Consider the following 24,741-nt stretch of genomic DNA (forward strand, 5'->3'; position numbering starts at 1 on the left):
GGTACAGACTGACTATTATTAACAAGAAAGTGGACATTATGACGCAAGAATCTTCTACACAGAGCTTGAGCAGTTGTTCCTGTATGCAAATGTGAGTGTGTCTATGCATGCAGGTGGATGATATGAGCGATTATCTTGATTCTATATTAATTATACACATGATACTGTTATTTATTATGTAGTTACTATATTTACTTTACGCAATCTTTTTGTGTTTATGAATCTGCTTGCAGTGCTATATTACTTGTTTTTACTTAATAATACTTATTACTAAATAATTAAGTTTTTAAGGCTTGGTTACCTGTGCACAGGAGATTTCTATGTGGAAACTCATTTCAGCAATATTATTTTGGTGATATGATGAAGTAATAATAATGAAAAAACATTTTATAAATAGCATTAAGAGTAATGTTTATAATAGTGACAAATAAATAAATAGTAACAATTAGCGTAAAGACTGCTCTAGTGACTTACTTTTGACGATTATTTTTAAAAAAATCTAAGATGTGCTCAACTGAGAATTCAGGATCAGAAACATCTAAAAATCCATTTAAGCATAAGAACACTTTTTCGATAGATGGATTTGTTATTGTCAGTGATTCTGGATCCTCTTTAAGTACTCTGAAAACAAATATAAAAAACAACAATAAAAAAAGTAAAGTAACAGAATTTTGTAAATAACTTATATACTGAACAACAATTGCCCAAATAAATCCTCCTTTTTTAAAAAAAAGTGAAAAGTCTTCAAATTAAACACTGTAATCTAATGTCCTTCAGTGCAAATAATCTTACACAAAAATACTGAAGACCAAAAACCACTATAACCCTAAAAATATACAAAATGTTCTAAACTTAATAATATTTTATTAAAAAAAAGCCAGCAAAAAGATTGCAAAAACTTCCCAGCACTGTCTCATCAAAAAATTCAACAAAATTTTTAAATTTAAACAACAAAATAAGATTAAATTTTCAAGTAAAATTTATTCAATTTTCAATACAAAATGGTAAATATTATTAATAAACAGCTTTTATGAATGCAAAAATCAAACAATAATTAATATCTATTAATTAAGGGTAAGAGGGTAAGAGGGTAAGTAAGAGGGCTGTCTCTTGTATCCCGCTTACTACAAGAGTAAAAGGTAATTCAAAATGTTATGGTAAAAAAATATAACAGCAGTTAGAAAAAAATCTATTACATAAAATTTGTAAAAATCCTTAAAATACTTTTTTACATAGTTGCCAAATTAATTTAGATATTTGGCATATCTGAGGACGAGTTTTGTATCCCTTCATAAAAAATTCTGCCACCTGGTTTTTCAACAACTCAATGACACCTTCCTGCAACCCATCATCATCAAAGCACTTGCCAGCCAGTTTTTCATGTGAAGGAACAAATTGTAATCACTCAGTGCCAGATCTGGGCTGTACTTATAACAATCAATAAGTCTAAGTAGACGCCATAATTTGCGTTATTCTGAAATAGAATTTGGAACCCGTTGAACACAAAACTTAAGCTTTTAATCACAACTTTATGCAAAAGGCTACATAAAACTTTTGGAAAGTGAAATAAAAGCTCTGTAATGGTAAGGCACCAATTAATGCAAATCTTTTCATCCACTTTCACTAACAGTTAATGTCAGGCAGAACACTTGGCATTTAACCATTTAAGCAGTCATTTTTAACTTGATACACCATTGTCTCACTGGTCCTTTGCTCATTATATCTTTCCTATAAACATCAAATAGTTCTCAATAAATCTCAATGGGTTTGTAAGTTTTAGCCAAAAGGAATCTAATAACCGACCTCATTTTACAACTGGCACAACTCTAGCAGCACACATTTTAAACAACTTATAAAATATCAACAACATGCAACACAGTCCTTCATGTACTTCAACTCTATGCACACTGAGTCAGGCTAGCAACAAGGACCACTAGCCTCACTCCTTTGCAAACAGCAAAACATTAAGTTACTTTCTGGACAGCCCTTGTAATTTTATTAAGTAAGGTAAAGTGAAAATTAAAATTGTTATTATTATTAAATATAATAACACACATATACTAAATATGTTAATGATTATAATAATTAATGTTATTAGAGTAAAATAATTTTTAATTTGTTTGGCTGACCTGGTGCATCATCAGTATCTACCACAAATAACATTTTTAATAACAATTGCAATTTAAAAATCAGATAAAGTATCAGAAATTACTAAAGATACAAAATTTTGTATCGCATCCTGTGCCCCCTATTTCAAAAAAAGTTCCCATCCTGTCTACATTAATATTACGTGCAATCTGATTTTCATTTTAAAAAGTTAAAAAAAATTAATTCTTTGATAAGGTTTCTCCCATTTATCCCCCTTTTTGTGTTTACAAGTTAATTTATTGGAATAATTATTTACTTAAAAAAACTGACTCGATTTAGTGCAATGTTATATTCAACAAAGCTAAAAAAAATTATAGTTTATTAGGAAAAAAATATAGATACCATCTGGCTCTTAGTTTTTTGGGAGTCGAAAATCAGGCTGAAACTGGAATATATATAGGTGACAATACATATATTGACAATAGTGAATATATATTTGTCACAAATTTAAACGTTTTTTGTCAATGGATTTTCGAGATGCGAGACAAAAACTCTTTGTTGAAAATCTCCCACCACTAAATCTGGTTAACTTAAAACTTTGGGGTTTTAAATAATTAATATTATTTCATCATACTAAGCTCAATTTTCATGACCATCCTGACCCCCGTAGAGGACGACATCTGCCTTGGAACGACCCTGGTCACCACACCACTTCCTTTGTTCATAGCTCTGATGGGCTTTACCCGAGGTCATCTTTCACTCTCTAATCCTGATAGTACACCTAAGTCTTCAGTCTGCCCTTTGGCTACAAAGGTCTGGATGCCACAGATGCAAATGCCTCGGAAGACACTTCAATCAATGTACAGCAAACTTCCTTTAATCCGGCATCCTATGGTCCTGTATGCTTGATAATCCAGCATAATTTTCAGAAAAAATAACTGATCATAAAACAAGCAATCACATCATACAATCACATTGTATTGGAACATTTTTTATGCATTTATTCTGTTTTAATAAAAATATTTTGTCATTTTTTTGTTTAGTTCTAATTCCTCCCCTTTTCTACAGACATTCATCCTGTAACCCAGAATATTTTATAACCCAGCATACTCAAGTCCCAAACATGCCAAATTAATAGAAGTTTAGTATATTTACACAACTTACTATCGCCTTTTTATGCCTTCCTCCAAGCATGACCACTTACCATAACTTACAATCAAATTAACCAACTATCAAATTAACCGATTCGCTTAAGCACAACCCCTGCATCTTCCTCAAATCGAAGGCTTTATACAAAAACTCTTCCCACATCTAACTTAAATTAGACTAAGCACTCATTACTTAATTGAGCCTTTAAACACCAAAAATACTATATCAAAATGAAAAATACCAACAAAACAAGTGTTGATCACAACAATGACAATTCTGTCCCACAATTCAATTTACTCAAGTTCTCTTGATTTAATTAAAAATCAAGAAACAGATTCATAAATTTAATAAGCCTCTAACGAAAACATACCTGATTTCTCTCTACTCCAATTTGCTTTTGCGAACGAGGTAAATGCCTACAAACTTCCACACTGCAGTCCCATTACAGAGTTCTCCACACATCTATCTCATCCTAACAACAAACATCTAAGCTAACCAAGGCTTGATGCCAAAATGCCTATCTTGGCAAAGTAAGCACCCGGACAGGACCCTACCACCCAGGTTGCTGTTCTATACATATATAAAATAGAATTGATCCTCACAAGCTCTCTAAATACTTGTACTTTGGTATGATCAACTTTGAACCTGGAGCAAACACATTTGACAAAGCGCACATCATCAATGCCCCTACACTCTGAACACAAGCATCATGATCCCCGTTAGGGAAAGACACCTTTCCAAGCCCTTATGGGCTTTACCAGAGGTAATCTTCAAAACCTTGGCTTTGACATATTCCAGTTCACCTCGGCCAGAATGCTACCAATGCGAAAGTGACATTCCCATCGGTGTACTACTAGTTAATGAACTAAAAACAAAAGACATCTCACAGGGTCTTAAGCATGACTGATAATACCTAACAAGGGAATTTAACTACCTACTTGTAGAAGGTAGAAGTGAGTTCAACACACAACACGAAACATAAAATTATTACATGGAACAATTACAACACAGTAACATTGAAACAAAACAAAACAAAGGGCAAGAACAACAACAAAAACATAATTTATAAAACAAAACATCAACAAGAATAGAATAAAAGAGAAATCCAAGCAGAGCACTAGCTCCCCTCAGCAATCCTTTCCTTTGCTAGGTACACAACCAAACTCTCCACTATTGCCAATTCGGCCTGGCTCCCTCCAGTTAACATGAAGATACAACACCAACCCGATAGATGGTCTCCATACGCATATTTCGAGCACTCATAAAGAACATGGCTGGTGTCGTCCAACTGCCACACTGAGGACACATCCCAGAATCTACCAGGCTGAATTTCTGCAGTCTGTCCCTAAAAGCACATGGCTGGAAAGAAATTGCATCACATATTTATTAGGGTGTACCCAAGAGACATCCCTCACACCAACAACATTTGGAAAGAGAACATATGTATAATACCCACCATCTGTCTCATCCCATCTGGTGTGCCACAAGGCATTGCCATGTTGTTAAATTTCTGGAACATTATTTGAACATTATTATTTCAGCCTATCTGTCCAAACAGATGCCGCATATAACATAATAGTCTCACACATGACTTTATACAGGATGTTCATGATCTTAAAGTTAAGACACCAATCAGGATTGACCATGTCGAATACCAAAGAAGGCATTGCAGACCCTCTCCACAACGTATTGAAGGTGCTTCTTAAATTGCAATTTCTCATCAAGAAACACCCCAAGGTACTTTTGAGACTGAACATACTTTATATGCTGGCCTGCCACTGAATCATGGACACACCGACTTGCTGCCAAACGGCCTTTGAGGAGCATCATTGTGGTCTTTACTGAGCTAAACGTAACCTTGTGTTGATGACCCCACAATTATAGAATTATAGTACATAACAAGAGCTCTCTGACAACACCCACAATCTTTACTGTTCAAAGAGTGCTTATGCAATTAATACAAGTTGGACCCTCCTCACACATGTGTCCTTCATCACCACAATGAGTGCAAATTGCAGGATGATTCACAGATCTTAGCCCTGTGACCAAACCTGCAGCACTTAAAACAGCGCTGAATATCTAAATACTTCTTGACCTTACACGAAGAGAAGTGCAAACAACCTGCCCTCTGCAGTGAAGCTGCCAAAAAGTTTAGGACTAACCTTACATATCCCATGATAGTGCTCTGCCTTGCACCTACCCAATTAAAATAATAATTGACATTCAGACTTGAATGTAGCCTCATCCATCTGACTATTTTGCTCCCTAATGAGAGCCATTAATTCTTCCTCAGACAGCCATCGATCTATGTCATAAACAATCACTTTAGGTCACCTCTTGCCTTTAGGGTCGACTTCCATGATGAGCTTTCTGACTTAAAGGTCAGAGATGAACCACACACTTTCTCTGTCGTTAGCAATGACAACTAAACCCTTCGTCTCTCTAACATTATGAATTCTCAGGTTCTGCCTCTTATGTAGGACAGCCTAAAACTCGTCCATCTCCTTAGTTGTTTTAGTAGTTGCCTCCTCCTTTAGGTTGATGAACACAACCTCTGGCTGCTTACCAAACAGACTAACCCGCCTGCCTTTCAGAACCTCTGCATAACATTTACCCTGTGGAACCACGGGCGGGATGGAAACTATCTCCCTCACAACCTCTCTCACCACAGGCTTAGTAGCCAATCTTTCATAGCCTTGAGCCAAGGCCTCAACAATGGGTTGAGTTCCCTGACCTTAGGGAGGATCTTACCTAGCACATTAGACTTAGCACCTCTTGGGTTCTCCAAAACTTGAATCAAGAAGTCATACTTCTCTCCAAACGCCCGCACTAACTGGTACAAACCTCCAGCCCTCCCATTACCTTCAGAAAACTTCTTAATCATCAATTGATCAGTACTCTTCCCAGCCCGTGAAGAATCGGAAGCACTTGCTTGCAACCCCGAGCAAGTGTCAAGGGTTGTCCAAATCTGGACCCAGGCAGATTTGGTTTAATTTAATCAAACCAAGTCTGACAACTACCCTCTTCTTTTCAAAATTTACTGCCATCAATGTAAACTGTTTAAGCCATTTTTGAATAACTTAGGGTGAGCCATTTCAAAGATATTAATAAAAAAACAGGCCAATGTACGTATGAACATACATACATTTTAAGTTCTTTTGGCCAATGTACGTATGAACATATATGTATTTTAAGTTCTTTTGTTTTTTCTTTAGCCTAAGGGGTCTTGAAATGTTGATATTTGCAAAATCCCCGTCCCCAAAATTTTGGTCGATCACTTTCACTTTAATTGTACACTGCTACAGCAAAGATAGAGCTATAGCTGAGAAAGTAAAAAGTATGATTATATATTCAACTTTTATAGAGATGAATGATTATCAATAATTAATTTAAAAAACTGCAATATATATATTTTTTTTAAACAATAAGTTAATAGGCTTAAACAACTTTTATTCCTTGAATTACTCTTTTTTGGAGTAATCAAAACTAAATGTAAAATACATGTTCATCAAAGGAACTTAGAAACTAAAATTCATGAAAGCAGTTAACATTTTGGGTATAATTAGATAGAAATACAATGAGGAATTTAATATTAAGATAGTACAACACAATATATTTGAATTAAATATTATAGGGTCAACATAATGTACAACAAATTACAAAAATCTGCTGTTTGGGGAATAAAATTAAAAACAGATGGATGAAGTAAGCTAGAAATCAAAATGCTCGGAAAACAAGACCATTATTAAAAAAAAAAAAGATTTGGTAGTATCAAATATAAATGTAAGATTTGTATATGTTAACTACTACATGTTTTTACTTTATCGGCTAACTGCTCTTCCCATTCATAGATCTTGTTTTTTATCAATCATAATTTTGTTGATTTCATATTTATGAATAGATTTCTTACTATAACAGCTTAAAAAACCCATCTATTAATTACCTAATGATATTCAAGATTCTAGTGTGTGTTATAAAAGCAGAAAAGGTTTAAAAAGTTGATGTGATTTAAAAAACTATAGAACAAAACTATAAATAACAAATAAAATTAAATAAGATTTTACATGAAAAATGGAAGTTTCAGATGCCAATTACCTAAACAGATCAGACTTACAACAGAGGCAAACACACACTTTTAAGCAATCTTACTATGGTTCATTCATACTACACTGAATTTAAGGTGGATATAATTATTAAAAAAAAAATATAAAAAGCACGTAAATGAATGGAAATCTTGCAATTTAAGTCTAGATCAGTTGGCTGGGAAAATCTAAAATGCAAAATAGAATTCAGGTTCAACAGTTTTCAACTGAAGAATTCATTAATACTGATGGTTTTCTGTTTAAATTGTTTGTGATAAAATAATTAGCTTCTCATATATAAGATAAACTACAGAAAACATTTATATAACTGTAAACAAAGCTGTTTATCTGTATTTAGAAAGCTCTATCCACCAAAACTTTGATATCTGTTTCAGACAATTCAGCTACACGGTACTACAGAAAGAGAAAAGACTGGCAATCATAGTTTGCATCAACACAAACCGAAATCTCCCGAATCCATTAACTAAGATCAGAGAGATCTTAGAACACACCTGGGAAATTAAATTAAAATTAATTAATTGTATAAATTATTATGTTAAAAAAACCCATTTTTAATAAATTTTTAAAACATGATTTCATAATGTGTTTATTCCACAAGTGAAATCATATTTTCAATCTAAAATTTTGCTTGAAAAAGAGCTTTTAATTATAGACAATGTACCACTAAACTAACTGAAAATTAATTAAAAGGCTGATCAAGACATAAAATGCATTTACCTTCCTGCAAGCACAAATTCTTTGATTTGGCCAATGGATCAAGAAATAATAAAAAATTTAAAGATAAAATATTTCTATAGCAGGTTTTTTTTCTTACTACAATTTGGAAAAATTTTGGTAATGATTCATTATTAAAGATGCAATTTTCAATATTGCTGATGAATCCGATATTCAACATTCCAAATCAAATATTAAAAAAATAGGAACAAAAATAAACCATGAAGTAGTTGAATGAAAATAACTATGTGAAAAACAAACATCTCCTTTTCATCAGGTATTGGTTATTCTCCAATAAAACAGATTGATGTAAATGATTAGTCAGATGTGGATAGCTAAGACTGTGAATACGAGATCTTGAACAGCAATCAAATAATTGAGAATGTAATCAGTAAGGACATAACAGGAAGATCACAATGAAAATTATCTGTTATTTTTTAACTCTTTGTAAAGAAATTGGAAACGTTTATAAACATATATTGAATGATATGGATAGAATAATGAGGCTCACATTTCCAAACTAACTGAATAGCCGGAAGTGCATAATTTAGCAATTATTAAATAGCATGAAAAATTAGCTCAAAAAATATTACATAGTTTTCAAAAATTAAAACCAGAAACTCTAAAAATTCTGTAAATAAATTGATTATCTAAAAAAAAAAGGTACTGGAAAATAAGTTTCATCTCTGTCACTTTTCTTAGAGAAAATTTTCACAATTTGTCCAGTCCTATAGCTCATCAACCCTGTCATCAACATGACATCAATTTTCTGAGGGTAATCTTTTCTTCTAGGTAAAAGAAATTAGCACAGAATAGAAAATAATAGAGAAAAGTATCAAATGATTTGATAATACCAATAAATAATTTATGAATCTTTGAGATGAATTAATATGTTCTTACAAATTACTGACAGAAAAAATTCTACATCACACATCATATATCAGAGGACTGAAGTATTTACATGTAATTCAGCTATTAGTAGATTAAAACAAAAGAAAAAGATTACTTTTAAAAACAAAGTGAATGTATAATTGTAAAAGACTAAAAGAATGAGAAAAATATATTCAAATTTTTAAGCATACACTTAAAGGATCATATAATTAATGGTGTGGCCAAAGTACTTGGACAACTTGCTTCATTTCTGAGGTCAATAGGTCCCACCTCAGAAATAAAAACAGTTTGTGTTTTGTAACATGTTACACTTATTCCTTACATTTAAATTCTTTCAAAATTTTTTAAGAAATAGTTTAGGAAACAACTACAGAAGCATCATATGCACTAAATTATTAATGAAAATACACATTTTCATTTTTTGATTAACTGGTTTTATATAATCAATCCCAATTTTTTATTATTAATCCAGTCAGATACACACAAAAGTAAATTTAAGAATCTAATCTAATACACTGCCCAACAATGAAAATATTTCGGGTTCAAAAATAGCTTATTCTAATGTATTTCAATTTGCTAAATTAAAAAACCACCATAAAAATGACGATTAGATCTTGCTTTGGAGATACAATGACTTGTCATTCTTTACCCGATCTACATTTTTAGTTTGGAGGTAATTTTGTTTTTCGAGTTCACACCTATTATACGACAAAACACAACATTCACCAGCTGTTTGTAGGTTATAAACATTATTACTATTGTTGTGACTGAGTTTCATATTGTTTGTGCTGTAATTAGTGCAGAATTTCTGGTTTTCGAATGCTTTTGAAATGAAAAATTTGTTAAATCAAAATGCCATGAAAATGTGTAAATTCAGTGAATAAGTTTTGTTGCATTTATGGTAAAACAACATTTTCGTCACAGAAACGCAATCTGATGCCTCTTGGGCTCCACTACATGTTGCAACTCGTTATAACTTGTTCAGTTATACTATGAGAATGAATGAAAAATAAAAAATTATCTATGGCGTTTGCTGTGTGTATGGTTTGGTGGGAGCCTACAAACCAGACAGATAACTACTATTTCTGCTTGACTCCACCTCCTGAGACAGGATTGTCAATGAAGAAAAAAGGAACAGTTCAATACCCTGATCTTCCATCTGCTATTTGACCTATTCCACATTCACATACCCAAAATTATGAGCTTGAAATAGAAAATGAAGATACTGTGAAAGAAGGAAACACAACAAACCTTCCACATCCCATGACTGATTTTGACAAAAAAGATGATAAACCACATAGACTGAGTCAAGAGGAATTGAGTGTTCTCATTTGAGACCTTGCTTTGTCAAAGGAGAAGGTAGAACTTCTAGAGTCAAGACTATAGTAATGGAATTTTCTTCAGACTCTATCATAGGGATCTGCTTTCTTTTTTGAATAAAACAATCTTGCTGTTTGCTGCAATGTTAAGGGGAAACAGATGAGGTTTTTAAATTTTAATTTTTTTATATTATTTTATTCCTTGTAGTTTTATGAACATTTTGGTGCTAATTTTTTTAAATTCTGCTAGATATTACCATAATTACAGTAATCACCTTACTCAGTTTCATAGCAGTTTTTTGTTTTGCTCAGTTGGAATTTATACATTGGATTATGTCTGGTTCACTAAGCCAGCCGTTTTGTGTATACAGTTTATTGTTTAGTGGCTATTGTTGGTAATGTGTTCTGTCCTAGGATTATGGAGAAGACAAAGCTTCCAGATGATAAAACAATTGGAGGTAAAGGACACCTAACACTCTCAGTTATCAAGGACATGCAGCTTTATTATGGATTAGCAATCCGTAGAAATGTTACAAGTTTAGAAGGTATGAGGACTGCTAGTTGGGCAGAAGACTTTTATATCAAGTCCACCAATGAAAAACCTGCCCACGGACTGTGCCCGCAAATACCTGATACGTGGTGCAAATTTAAACAAGCACAACAAAATAAACAAAAATATGACCACACTCAGCACAATCATGTTGAACCCTACCGTAATGGAAAAAATTAAACAAATTTTTAAAGATCATAATTTGGTCAAGGCTTCTGAAATCTACATCCGTGATGAAGGAGATGCTGGAATTTCAAGTTTATGAAGCTGTTGCAAGTTTCAATAAAGGAAACATTATAAATTGTGAGGTGTTACCCCTAGATAAAACTCTGTTAAAACCATAAGCACTCGACAAGACACGGATCAGAAAAGCAGAGAAAGCCATTGACAAATTGGAAAAAACTGTTAACAGAAGCTGACAGCTACTAGAAGGAGGCTGGAGGACATCTATGAAGAGCAAGAAGACCCAGACACAACCTATCATATCTAGCTGAAATGCATTAAAAGAATAAATGCGTTTTTTTAACTTTCAGTACATGTTTCTACAAAGCCATTCAAGATATTTCAATGATTGATTCTTGTTGCATTTTATTTGGCATTTAATGCTCTAACTTTATGGCACAGGAAATATTCACCCAACTTATTCTACAGTATCTGTACAGCATTAACACGTTTTGATTTTTTAATATATATTTAAAACTAAACAAAAAAAAATTTTAATTTAATTTCCTGTGCAGTAACCTTCCAGGAAGTGTTACTGATCAAGGAGCTATAACACATACCATAATATCTTTATTGGTTTTTGAGAAAAATCTACCGAAAAATGGAAAAATTAACATGCGGAAGAAAGGAACATCAGACTTCCCTTAATGACTTGATGAAATGTTTGAATTTGAATCATCAACCAACTGATTGGAGGCTATTCATAGACTCCTCCCAGCTTAGTTTGAAAGCTGTATTATTTCCTGTTGATTATATACTTCACATGGAGACCTCCATTAAGGGATAGTAACCAGGAAGGGGGGGGGGGTGGCAATCAGAATCATCACAACAGGTGTTTTCCCTTTGGAGGTTGGGACTTCACATGATGGAGACTTACGCAAACATGGTAATCCTCCTAGACTCAATCAAATATGCTGAACACAAGTGGAAAATCTGTGGCAATCTAAAAGTCATCGCTGTACTCTTAGGAATTCGACTGGGGTACACTAAATACTGCTGCTTTTTATGTTTGTAGGACAGTAGGGATAGGAAATCACATTACATTCAAGCAGACTGACCTGCAAGAAATCTTAACTCTAGCAACAAAAATGTTGTTCCCAAGCCTCTCTTATAAAACCATCCATTCATATTCCACCCCTCCATATAAAACTGCATTTGATGAAAAATTTTGTCAAAAGTACTCTTTTTTGTCTTAAGTACTCTAAGTACTTAAGAGACAAATTTCCTAGATTAAGTGATGCAAAAGTTAAGGAATGTATTTTTATTGATAAGATTTTTATTTTTATTTATAAGATCTTGCATTAGATTGAATTGTGGAAGGGAAAGAAAAGGAACCTTGAGAAGCCTTTAGAGAGTCATTCACGGATTTTTAGGCAACAAAAGTGATGAAAACTATAGTCAGTTGGTGACAGTACTTCTGCAAAAACACCATCAACTTGGATGCAACATAACCCTTAAAATCCATTTTCTCCACTCACACTACTTAGACTTTTCCCTCCTAGTTGTGGAGTTGTCAGTGATGAGTACAGAGAAAGATTCCATCAGGATATTTCTATAATGGAACAAAGATATCAGAGACGTTGGAATGAAGCAATGTATGCATATTACTGCTGGTCTATATGTAGGGATGTTCCAGAACTCACAAGAGGAAAGTCAAAAGACAACAATCCCATGATTGATTCATGAATCACGTGAACCACGTGATTCTCTTCAGACCCAACCAACTGCCAGGTATTCATCCATCAATTAAGAACTCTTAGAATGTAACTTTCATTAAAAAAAATGTCAAATGGACTTTCTATGTTGTTGGTACATGCAATTAAAGTGTATCGTTTTCTCTTAAACTGTTACAATAAAATACTTCTATCTACAGTATATCACAGAAACTGGAGCTAATAAAAACTTTTCTTTGTCATAATCGTTTTTCTCAACCCAAAATTAGTAAGATTTGACTCTTGAAGTGAAGGAAAAAAATCTTTTATTGGGCAGTGAATTATTAGAATTACTAACTATTATAGGATTAAAATGTATAACACCAAAATATTATGCTCACTATGAATGTATGATAGGTGGTGAGGGTGATGTGATATGAAACAAAGTTTCTAAAACTAGCAGTTATTCTAAACATTAACAAGAATCCCACACCAAAGTCAGTTGTTAAAGTGAGGAGGAGTTAAATGATATCTCACTGCCTACTTCATTGAGCTTTTGTACTCTCTAACACAATTACTTATGTTACATGTTACTTATAAGTAATACCTGTAAGTAATGCCTGTATTACTTATAAGTAATACCTTTATTCTGTTCAGCACAAAAAACTACATAATTAACAACATTAATACATGAGAAAGCAATTCTGACCAGTATCTTTTTTAACTCAGATCCTTTATTTCACTGACAAGGTGACTATACTCAATAACAAGGATGACCACAATAGATTATACAAAACAACAAAGTAAAGTACCCTTCTATCAAGAAATGATCCTTTATAAATTTTTTTTTTCATTCAGTAGGGTCTACTGCTTTAAAGAATAAATTATTTCATTCTAAAGATTAAGAAAACATGACAAAAGAGAATTATAGATAACGAAATAGCAAACAGGCTGGGTAAAAAAAATTAATAGTTTGCACATACATAGAAAATATAATTATAGTCAATAGGGAAGAAACATAAAAGAATTTATTCCTGCATAATACATAGTTCTTTTAAAAAAGCTGGTTATCCACCAATTTTCATATAACAACCGACTTAGGAGAAAGCAATTCATTTTGTTATTTATTATCTGAAACAAGTATTATCTGAGAAGTTTATTGTCCGAGATCGTAGGAGTGGTTCTGCCAACCCAATTTTATGCTGTAACACTTGCTTATATTAATAATACACAAAATAGAAATAGATTAATGACTTTGCTTTGGGTAAATTAGATTAGTTAATAGATTATAGTATTTAATATTTTTTCAACCAATAAACTCTACTTTTTTAAGAAAACATCAATAAAAACACAACGCTAAGAAATGATCCTAACAGCATAGTTTTTAAACCTACTGTTCAGCAGATTTATGAGCCTTTGTCCATAAAATTCCAATAAATTTTAAATAAAAAATGTTCTGCTTACCTTCTAACATACTCACTTGGCTGTTGTTGCCTTTTATAATACACCATTCCCTTCATATTTTCTATATTTTTACAATTCTTCATACAAAACTTATATTGTTCAGTTGGCAAATTTCCTTTATCTAGTAAATCTACAGAAAATGTCAACCTTTCAACTTCTTTTATAATTTGGAAAATAAAAAAATATTTGTTAATCCTAGATCAGGTAAATAAGGAAAATGTGGAATAAGTGCAATCTCATGTTTCACCAAAAACTGTGCAATTTATACACAAGCATATTGTCAGTAGAAACCATCCATCAGTTTCAATTTCAAGCTTCAGGTTTTTTTTTTTATAGTCTAACAAGGATATTTAATTACTGGAAGATAATACTCCTTATTCATTACCTTTCCTTTGGGAAGAAATTCATGATAACACACTACCAGTAGAAAAAAGTCTCAGCACAATTTAAACATTTGACCAATCTTGTTTTCCTTTTTCCATCATGGGGATCCTTTTGACACAGACTGATGATGACTGAGCTATAGTTGCAACATCATGTCTCATCTCCAATAATTAAACTTTAAACAAGTGTTCATCCTCATAGCTCGATTCAAAAGTTCTAACTTACATAAACTCGATTCCATTTCAGTCGCTGGTTAAAAGTGAGCAATGCAATTCGTGCTTAAACATTACATAATAATTTCATGATTCACAGTTTTTAAAATGCTTGCTTCTTCATTTATCCTGTGAAATAATTAAACAACTGTTGCCTTAATCCATTCGCCTACACCAGCTTCAAAAATAATTAAACAACTATTAGAATGAATAAATTCCTTAACTTTTGCATTAATTTCATTAGTTTTGTATGTCGACAGTCTGCCTGAATGAGGATCATCAGCTGATGGCTATCTTTGAAATGTTTCCACAACTCATATGTTCGATCTGGCTTAAAGCCTCATCCTGTTTGCACAATTTCAAATATTTCTTAAAAGGATTTTCCCAGTTTAATATAAGTGCAGTTATTAAAACTGAATCACCCACACGTAACACACTACTACACAAACAATATGGTACGATAACTAAAAATATTACATTACACTTTTCATTAGGCTACTAACCAAATGTTCCTGCTAAGTAACAGCATATTACACCATTTTGTAGCACTGTCTGTCAGCCAATTTAAAAAGTTTGAGAATTTTCCAGACAAACCTCATACAAATTTGAAAATTATTAAAACTGGCAGGATGTGAAGTAAGAAATGTAGTTATATGGCTGAGAAATAATTACCGAAATTAAAGAATGACAACACAACATACATAACTATATTATCATTAACATATACTCATTTGCCAGAGCACAATTTTACCAAACAACAAAGAATGTGCGTTCTAATTAACGCACATTTCAACTATTACATAATTATGTAATTTATTACCTTCCGGCACTGCTAACGAATAAATTTAAAAATGAGTTCATCGCAGGCAATCTTTCTTTTAGTATGCCCAATGAACACGTTGGCTGCTCACTGGAAACTTTAAATCTGTACTCTTTACAAGCTTCCTTCAGCCCTAACGCTGCACTCAGATTACCACTGTATAAAACAAATAATGCTGAATGTTAACATTTTCACAACTTATCAAAACACAATATGCCTGACATATGAAACACTGGCACAAACAAAAAATGCATACAAATTATTTATTATTCAAATATTTAAAGCACATAATTTAACACACAATCCCAGAACAGATCGTAATTCTAAAATAATTTTTTCTGAAATTACTCTTGCTGCAAATATGCACATGAAGATGTAAGGGTTAAAATACACATAATAAAAGGAGAATACATACCGCACATGAGATTGGATTAAACACATTTAATATTGTCCTTTTATCTGTTAGATAATGGAAACAGAACAACATAATTTAAAAACTGCTTAAAAAGAAACTGACAAAAACAACTGTTTAACTGAACCACTTAAAAACATTTTAAATTCTGTAAAAAACAATATAAAAATATATTTTAATGATAATTTCAAAATAAATTATTAAGCATAGGCAAATGATATAACAATACTAATATATATAATTATATACTATAATCAGTATATATAATTATAATAATGATATAATACAAAATTATTAGTACAACAAAATTTTATTATTAGTATATAAATACTACCACTGTATTAATAATACAAAAGTGGTAGTAATAAAAATAATAACTAATAAAAATATTTGTTTACAAATAATTTTGTATCACTGTATTCACAATAATACATGATTATTATTTTTAGTATTATTAATAATACTGTAGAACAACGGTTATCAAACGTTTTCTGATATATTATAATAAAAAAGTATTTAATCATGCTTTTTCTGTTCCCTTAATTTGAGGAAATTATTTGTATATAGCAGCATTAAGAATATTAGTTATTTGACTAGCAAGAACAAATAGACAATGCTAACTGGTTCTTAAAAGCCTCAGCGCACATGTAGCGACTTATATTTATTCCCACACATGCACACTGTTTCACACATGTATGAACAAGTTTCATAATGGCCACTACAAAAGAATTGCCATATTTCCTCCACCTCTTAAGTTTGTCATGGTTATCATACAGACAGATGAATAGTTACTTCCAGTGATTTACGTACTCTGTCAAAATTTGACTTGAAAATATTGTTATTCTGTTACTTTTTCATTTGATGAAATTGAAGTGTTAATGTTGCACATGTGTCTCAAAAGGGGCTATTTACATACTTTGCTTGAATTAATTTGGTTTAGTTTATTTAGTTTGGCAGTCATACAATATAAATCAACATGGATAAGTGCCTTAATAGAACAACTACTGACAAAATATCAGTTAAAACCCCTGTACATCAAGCTCTACTTCACAATTAAAATCTCCAGTGAAGTATATCTTTTTCATAATAAAATATGAAAAATTGTAAGAAATCTTCTGAGTACATTAATACTGGATTGTTTAAGATAGTGAACGACAAGCCATGACCTCAATGTGTAATCTGCTTTGAAATTTTTTTAAACTAAAACATTCAACACTCATTATTGAAGCAGCACTTTAGTATTAAACATTCAATGTTAGAAAAAAACTTAATTATTTTGTTAGAACATTGTTTATTACAAGCAATACTTAAAAGAAGCAGTTGAGGCATCTTTCTTAATAACCTAAGTATAACAAGGTCTGGAAACCATAAACAACCAGTGAAGAGCTGCTTTTACAATAAAAGATATGGTAACTTGTTACCTTGGGTGAACTGCCAGCTAAACAGCTAGATATGATGCCACTGTCAAATGATACCATGCATCACAGAACTTAAAGCATGAAATTAAGACATTATGGAGAACTTAATGGCTCAAGTCAAAAACGGTGACTTCTTTCACCATATAACTCAATGAGAGCACAGATGTAAGAAATTATGTTAGAACTTGTGGTACAAGCGGTATGCATTTCAAGATACAATTAAATAGGATTGTTTGCTTTCTGATGAACTATCAACACAAACTACCACTAAAGCTAAATGACTTTTTTCCAGCTTCTACTCTAATGATGCTCGATCTATGACAGGAAAATGGAAAGTTGCCACCAAAATACATGGGTCATTCAAATAAAAACTGAATTTGCTTACATAGCTTTATTGATATTACATAAAATTACAAATAAATTATCTTTTTTTCTATATAAATTTCTTCTACATAAATAAAATTTCTCCACCAAATAGGTAGGTAGCTTTCTGATCCCTTCTTGTTGGCTGCCCCAACAACCACTGTACACATAATATGCTTGACTGCAGCACAATCTTTGAATCTTTCCCCTCCTAAACCTTCTTTCATCAAAAGAATTTGCAGAAATCACAAGGTGACAAGCTTGGACTGTATGGTGGGTGTTCAAGAGGTGTCCAATGAATTTTTTACAAGTTTATTTAGAGTCTGAGCTGCTGTATGTGGTCGTGCATTGTCATGGAGGAGGATGTTGCAAATCAATTGCCATCATTTGTTGTGCAATAAGCAGCCCTGAGAACAACTTGCAGTAGTACACCACATTACTGTCCTTTGTTTGTGCAAGAAATCAATAGCAGGACACCTTTTGATTCCCAAAACAAAACTGCCAGAACTTTTCCAGCTGACAAACATTTCTTGGCCTTAATTGGTACCCCACCTCACTTTTCCACCACACCATATTTGTCTTTTTCACTTTCCAGGGTGCAATGGTGGACCCACATTTTGTAGCAGATCACTACACTGTCCAAAAATGCCTCTCCTTCCTCAAAGCAATTCAGAAGCTGCTGACAAATGTCTTTCCAGACATTTACCTGTGGCCCAGTAAGACGATGTGGAACCCACTTCACAAACACTTGTGTTATCAAACACAATTGTTCAGACAACATTGTATGCACACTTCTAACACTTATGCCCATCTCTGATGCAATTTCAGCAACAATTATGCAGCAGTAACCTTCCACAAGATCACTAACGGCTTGAATGTCGTCATCACTGATGCTAGTCTGTCTGCAGATGACATTTGTCATTTTAATTTTCCAATGCATCATGGCCACTTTGAAATTTTTTGACTCCATCACAAACTTCCGAGTTTTTGGCGGGATAGCATCTTCTGGTGTGCCTGGTGTCAAGTCAAAATTTCAGAGGATTTGACACCTTCGTTGATAAGAAATCAGATTATAATTCATAGCACATCAGACAATGGTACCTCCTGCTCAGACATTCTGCAATTGATATAGGAATGAGTATGTGTGTAGCTGACCAGCTATTCCCCTCCACACATATCCAACTATCTGTAGCTGCCCTACCACATTCACTGCTCTTCCTCAGTCCGCACAGCAAAATTCTGGTTTATATTTGAATGACCCTCGTAGAATCTGTTATAAAAATTATACCCTCACTCATTGCAACACCCACAGAGAAGCTTTAGCAGTTTAATGGATGCCTGAACAATTTAAACATGTTTTCCAGGAGGCTGTCAAGATGGACAATTTTATTAAATCTTTGATTTTAAACTCTTTATTTTCAAAATTGTGTTTTAAAATTAGCAGTGACCGTATTCAGTTAGTTACTGCTATAAACAAAGGTTGAGTAAACCTTTAAGCTAAAGGTTCAAAATGAATTTCAATTTCTATCCAGAAAAGCATTGTTATTTTTAATTCCATTTTCTACCACATATTACTGTGAAACTGAATTTTTTGCTATGGTATAAAAAATTAATGTTGGAATAAACAACACCTTGACCCAAATTCGTACTTAAATGTTATTTTTTTTATAAATTAAATACATTTTTAAAAATGATTCGTAATTTTTTACTGCTTACCATGCTGAGATAAAGCTCAGGTGCTATCTCCTATGACATATATTTTTAATAGTTCAGTGGTACACTACTCATCACTCATTCACATGAGGTATGAAAAAAAAGTTTTGAGAGCTGCTGTTATAGACTAACAATGACAACAGGATTTTCATAAAAAAACTTAATTTTTTTTAACAAATAAGCTAGCTAGTTTCTGATTTCAATCACAGAACTAAGGTTTTACACCTAGCCAAGATTCAAAATCAAAATTTTTATAATTTGTTAACTTGCACAATCCCAAACCATATTTTTCCATTCACTATATTTCTTGTGTTTTATTTTTTTTTAGTAGATAAAATAAATTTATCTGAAATCATATCTTCATGTGAATTTACTTACAGCTTTCAAGCAAATTTTATTTTTCTTAACACTTTCACAAATACTTCAATTAAATAATGCTACCGTTCTGCAAGCTATGATAACCCACAGGCTTATTAGGTTATTCAAGCTACAGGCAAGCCCCTAGTTTGCAAAATTTCGTTAAACCGAACAACACAAGAGAAAAGTTCAAATTTTTGCATCCAGTAACTAAATTAGAAAATTCAAGTACGTGAATAAATAACAAATAAAGAATGTAATAAAGATCAAAATTAATAAAACATCTGACAAGGAATTTAAATTAGCTAATGAAGAAACATACGATTAATTAGAGGAATCATTTGAAAACATTTGGAAGAAAGAAAAAATCCCAGAAGAATGGCCATATCCCCTAATCCCTCTATAAAAAGAAAGCGAGGTAAAATAGATGTTATAATTACACAAAAAATTTCCCTTCTTCCAGTAACCTACATCTTATCAAAAGTTCTACAAAATACAATAGAAGAGCACTTTAGGATAAATACACCCTGATATTTATTACGGTGGTTTTAGAAAAAGAAAGATCTTGTGTAGAAAAAATATTTTGTATAAAATCAATAATCAGGGATAGAACGGTGAAATATAAAAATTATCTAATTAATAATTAATTAAATTACTAATTATCTAATTAATGATTTCAAAAAAAACATAAGAATATGCAGATGCGGATTCTTTAATCCAGATTCTCTCAGAAATGGGCACAGATTATAAAACTAATAACTTAATTGAGTAAACTATTTTCAATATCTTTTTTAAAGTTAGATTTATGGGGAATTTAAAACAAAACAAGTATAAAGCAAGAAGTTGTATTTAGGTAGTCTAAGTGAATGGAGGAAAACATTCAAATTAAATGAGGTGGAAAAAACAAAATTAGTTTATAAAAAAGTTAATCTAGAAATAAATTATTTTGTCTTAACAGAAAATCTGCCAATAATTGTCATTTTGAAATAGCAAAACCTCAAAAAGGAAAAATTCCAACTTCAGGAAAAAAAAACAGGATTACAAAAACCTGATTGTATGAATAATTTAAAAATAAACCAAAATCCTAAAAACTAACTATGATAAAATTAAAATAGTTTAAGATTTTAAATATGCCACAGAAATAATGCAATGTAACGCCCTGGAAAGATCCAACTCAGAGATAAAAAAAATAAAATGGAACTAGCCTATAAACTAACAAAAAATACAAAATAAAAAATCTGCCTTTTTAACACAAAATTTAGACAGTATTATATCATATCCATTACACCAGAATTCTTATATTCTACAGAAACAATGACAGTCAAATAATCAAGACGAAAATGTAATTAAAAAGAAAGGAAATTTTAAAATCTAACCTAACCTAAAAATTTTAGGACCTAAATATAAAAATAATCAAAATATCTTAAGATTACATAAAGAAATTTACCACAATTTTGAAAATATAACAAATATAAGAAAAAGAAGATTAGGCTTTTATGGACACTTAAAAACAATGGAGGTCCAAAGAGATTAACAAAAATAATCTTTAATTTAAATACAAAAAATTGGTTTCAAGATACTGAAGAAGATCTAAAAAGAATTAAAGTTTTGGACCAGAATACTAAAAAAACAAAAAAGAAAAAAACAAATTTCAAGAGTTTTCAGGAAAAACAAAGAGAAAAAGTAGATGAAAATTTTCCTAAAAAGGGAGGGAGGAAATTAGTCATGATGAATAATGAATGAATGAATGAATACTGGCAAAAAAGTAAACAAAGAACAAAGTTGTTTTTTTAATGCAATCCATAGATGGTCCAAACACAGAAAAACTACTGCTCTGTGAACTGTGTCATTAGTATAGAAATTTCATAATAAAATAAATACTTCACATGAATTTAGCCGATCTTCTAAAGGCAAAAATAAATTTATATTATTAAATCAAAAGTTTTAGAAATAATTCCTCCTTTTTTATTATTATTAACTAGATAGATTTTCATTTTAGATTAAAAAATAACATGATATTTAATGTTCCACACATATTAGATATAGTTGTGAAATGTTTAATTTCTGAGATAAGCAAATGAACCATCAAGCCATTGGAAAACAAGCAAATCTGCAAATCACCTAAACCTAAGAATGCTTAAAGTCTAATTCAGTAACATAAGCAACTTTTTTTGTTAGTGGAATCCTGCACAATTATTCATTCTCCCTGGGTTAATTCCCGTGGATCAACCATTATATCTGGAAATGTTGAAAAGATCACATGATGCACATTGAAAACAATCAAATATGTGGAGCAACAATGATCAGAAGTTGCACACTGCATCAGCCCCACAAGACCTAGTTCTTTAAAGAAAAAAAAGACAGAGGGAAAACAATGGTTCTTCCACATTCTTGTTTTCTGTTCCCTAAGCTTTTTTCCTGTTCCTATTCCTTTTTTTTTTTTGCTGATGTAAATAAAGTAAAAAAGACAACACACTGAAATACATTTACACTGAAGGCTTCAAGAATCATTCCAAACAACAGATAAAAAACTCAAATGAATGAAATTCATATAGTTATTTTTGAGGCTTTTTAGCAGTAAAAGCCTTAAAAACTAATATATCATCTCTTAAAACTCGTTCATGAAACTAAAGATTAAAATTTTTATTCCCTTTTATTCAGGCATACAGAAGAGATTTTTGTTGTTTATGTCAATCAGTCAATCAATCAGTAAGTAAATTGCATTTTGCAATTGTTAAAAATTTGGGTTTTTAACAAAATTTTTATAATTGTTAAAGCAATAACATATAAACATTTTAGTGATAACTTAAGAAGTTTAATAAATGTAGCTTTCAAAACAACATATGAACAAAGAGAAAAGTTCTAACTTTAGTAGTTTTCACACACACACACACACACACACACACACACACACACTCTTTCAAGCCACACTATTAAGCAAACACACACATTTCATTTTTTTTTTACAGTAAGTTACTCTGGGTTTTCTGATATTTTTACACATAAATGTTTTTAAAAAATTTCAAAAAGACAAAATTTTAAAATTAATTTTTAATTTCTGTTCCTCATCGTCAATACTGTTCTTAATGTTGGACTTGGACTTAAAATGTTGGTATACTTGAAATAAAATCTCAATCTGATATTCACAGCACTTTTGTATGAAAATTAGTTAAAATAGTTATTTAAAAATAGTTTTTGTTAAAATAGTTAGTTATTTAAAAATAACAATAAAAAATGAATAATTTTCAATTCTTAGTTAAATTTTGATTTTTTTATTGAATAAATAATTTTGTTGAATTAACAACTTATAAAAACCATTATAATCTGGCATTAATTTTAAGCTTGTAAAACAAAAATAAAAAAATGTAACAGTTTGTACATTTAGTTTTTAATGAATAACTTTAGGATTCTTATATAAAAGCATAAGCTTAGAGTGATGCAAAAAGCTGTAATGTAACAAACACTGACTGTCAAACTGAAAATAGTGCTATAATTCTAATGGTAATTATTTTTCATTTCACGATGAAAAAACTCCAAACAAGTGTTTAGTTAAATTATTAAATAGAACGAGAGAGAAATTTAACTAAAAATTAATGGTAAATTTTTCACTAGATTTATAAGAAGCACTGCAGTAAAAAGAATAATTACCATTGTAGACAGAAATACTGTTAGAACACCTTTAAAAAGCGGCAATAAAAGGCTTAAATTGTTATTTACTTGATTATGATGTAATAAAAGAAAATAATTCTGACAACAATCTCTGTGGCAGAGTGGTAGCATCTTAGTCTTCCATTTAGGGATCCCAGGTCCAAATCCCAGTCAGGATGGCATTTTTCATATGCTACAAAATTTCCATTTTACAGTCCCATGCACAAGTTTCAAGCTTATATGGAGAGATCATTTACAACTCCCAAAGTAAAAAATTAATTTCCATAAGAGATTAAGATTACTCTTAATTATAATAAAAGTACATGCATGATGCAAGAAGCAATAGGATAAAACACAAAATACAGCATCTTCACAAATAAAAAATGCACACTATCAGTAACAAAGTTCATAAATTTATTACTGAGAAGAATTTGACATGAGATATGTAAAGTTTTAATTTCTATAACTGCTACTTGATACATCATCAGCTCAGAGTAAAACGTATTGGCACGTTATGCATGGTGAATGAGAATGGCCAGGTTCCAAATTCACTTCTGAAGAATTGGAAAAACATCAAATATGTGATGCTGATACTCATCAAGTTTTAATGACCTAACGCTATTGAGTGAGCAAATCTGCTATGAACTGAGCAAATACATTTAATATAACATTACCATCATTCCAGTAAAATGATTGAAACAAAACAAAATATGACACAATGACAAAGAAATTCTAACAAATCAAGGATACTGTTTTCCACCTTATTATTGTATTTTCAAACCAATTAGGATGCTTCTACTGCTGTTAGTAGGAAAAGAAAAACTACATTATACCAAAGTAACTGTGAAACTACACAGAATGAGAACGTTTTAAAATCAATCAGACAAGAAATGTATTCAATTGACCATAAATGTTAGCTCTGTACATTAAACTAGTTAAAAAATGAAACGTTACACGAACATAACCATAAACAATTTTCTAATCCTACATCTAAAATTTTAACAGAAGTCTGAGAAAACTTCTTTATGAAAAAAACTGCCATTTGGCACTTTCATTTACTTTTTCAATTTTTAACAATTTCAGTAAACATGAGAGTAAAAAATTTATTATACGAGGTGCAACAATAAAGTAATGAGACTGATGTGAAAAAATATGTTGCTTACCGTTTTAGTCATGTTTAGTGTTGTCTCCTTCAAAGTAGTTCCCCTCTTGATTGTACACACTTATTCCAGCGCTTCTGCCATTGATGGTAACATTTCTGG

At 31.4% G+C, this 24,741-nt stretch overlaps 1 protein-coding gene across 4 annotated transcripts in view; it reads right to left on the minus strand.

Annotated features, from left to right (window-relative positions):
• Positions 1 to 24,741, minus strand: part of Swt1 (Swt1 RNA endoribonuclease) — a 151,753-nt gene that overhangs the window by 51,438 nt on the left and 75,574 nt on the right. For 3 of the 4 annotated variants that reach the window (XR_012757478.1, XM_075373866.1, XM_075373865.1), the window contains 2 exons: positions 15,569 to 15,724; positions 475 to 621 (listed from right to left, as the gene is read on the minus strand). Coding sequence is in view for 3 of the 4 variants with exons in the window: in XM_075373866.1 (XP_075229981.1) it covers positions 475 to 621; positions 15,569 to 15,724 (303 nt within the window). In the remaining variant the exon portion in view is untranslated. Of the gene's footprint in view, positions 1 to 474; positions 622 to 15,568; positions 15,725 to 24,741 lie in introns of those variants that run through there. The other variant, XM_075373868.1, reaches the window with a different exon arrangement.

Source organism: Lycorma delicatula, chromosome 8 (genome assembly GCF_047948215.1).
Source record: "Lycorma delicatula isolate Av1 chromosome 8, ASM4794821v1, whole genome shotgun sequence".
Classification (NCBI taxonomy): domain Eukaryota; kingdom Metazoa; phylum Arthropoda; class Insecta; order Hemiptera; family Fulgoridae; genus Lycorma; species Lycorma delicatula.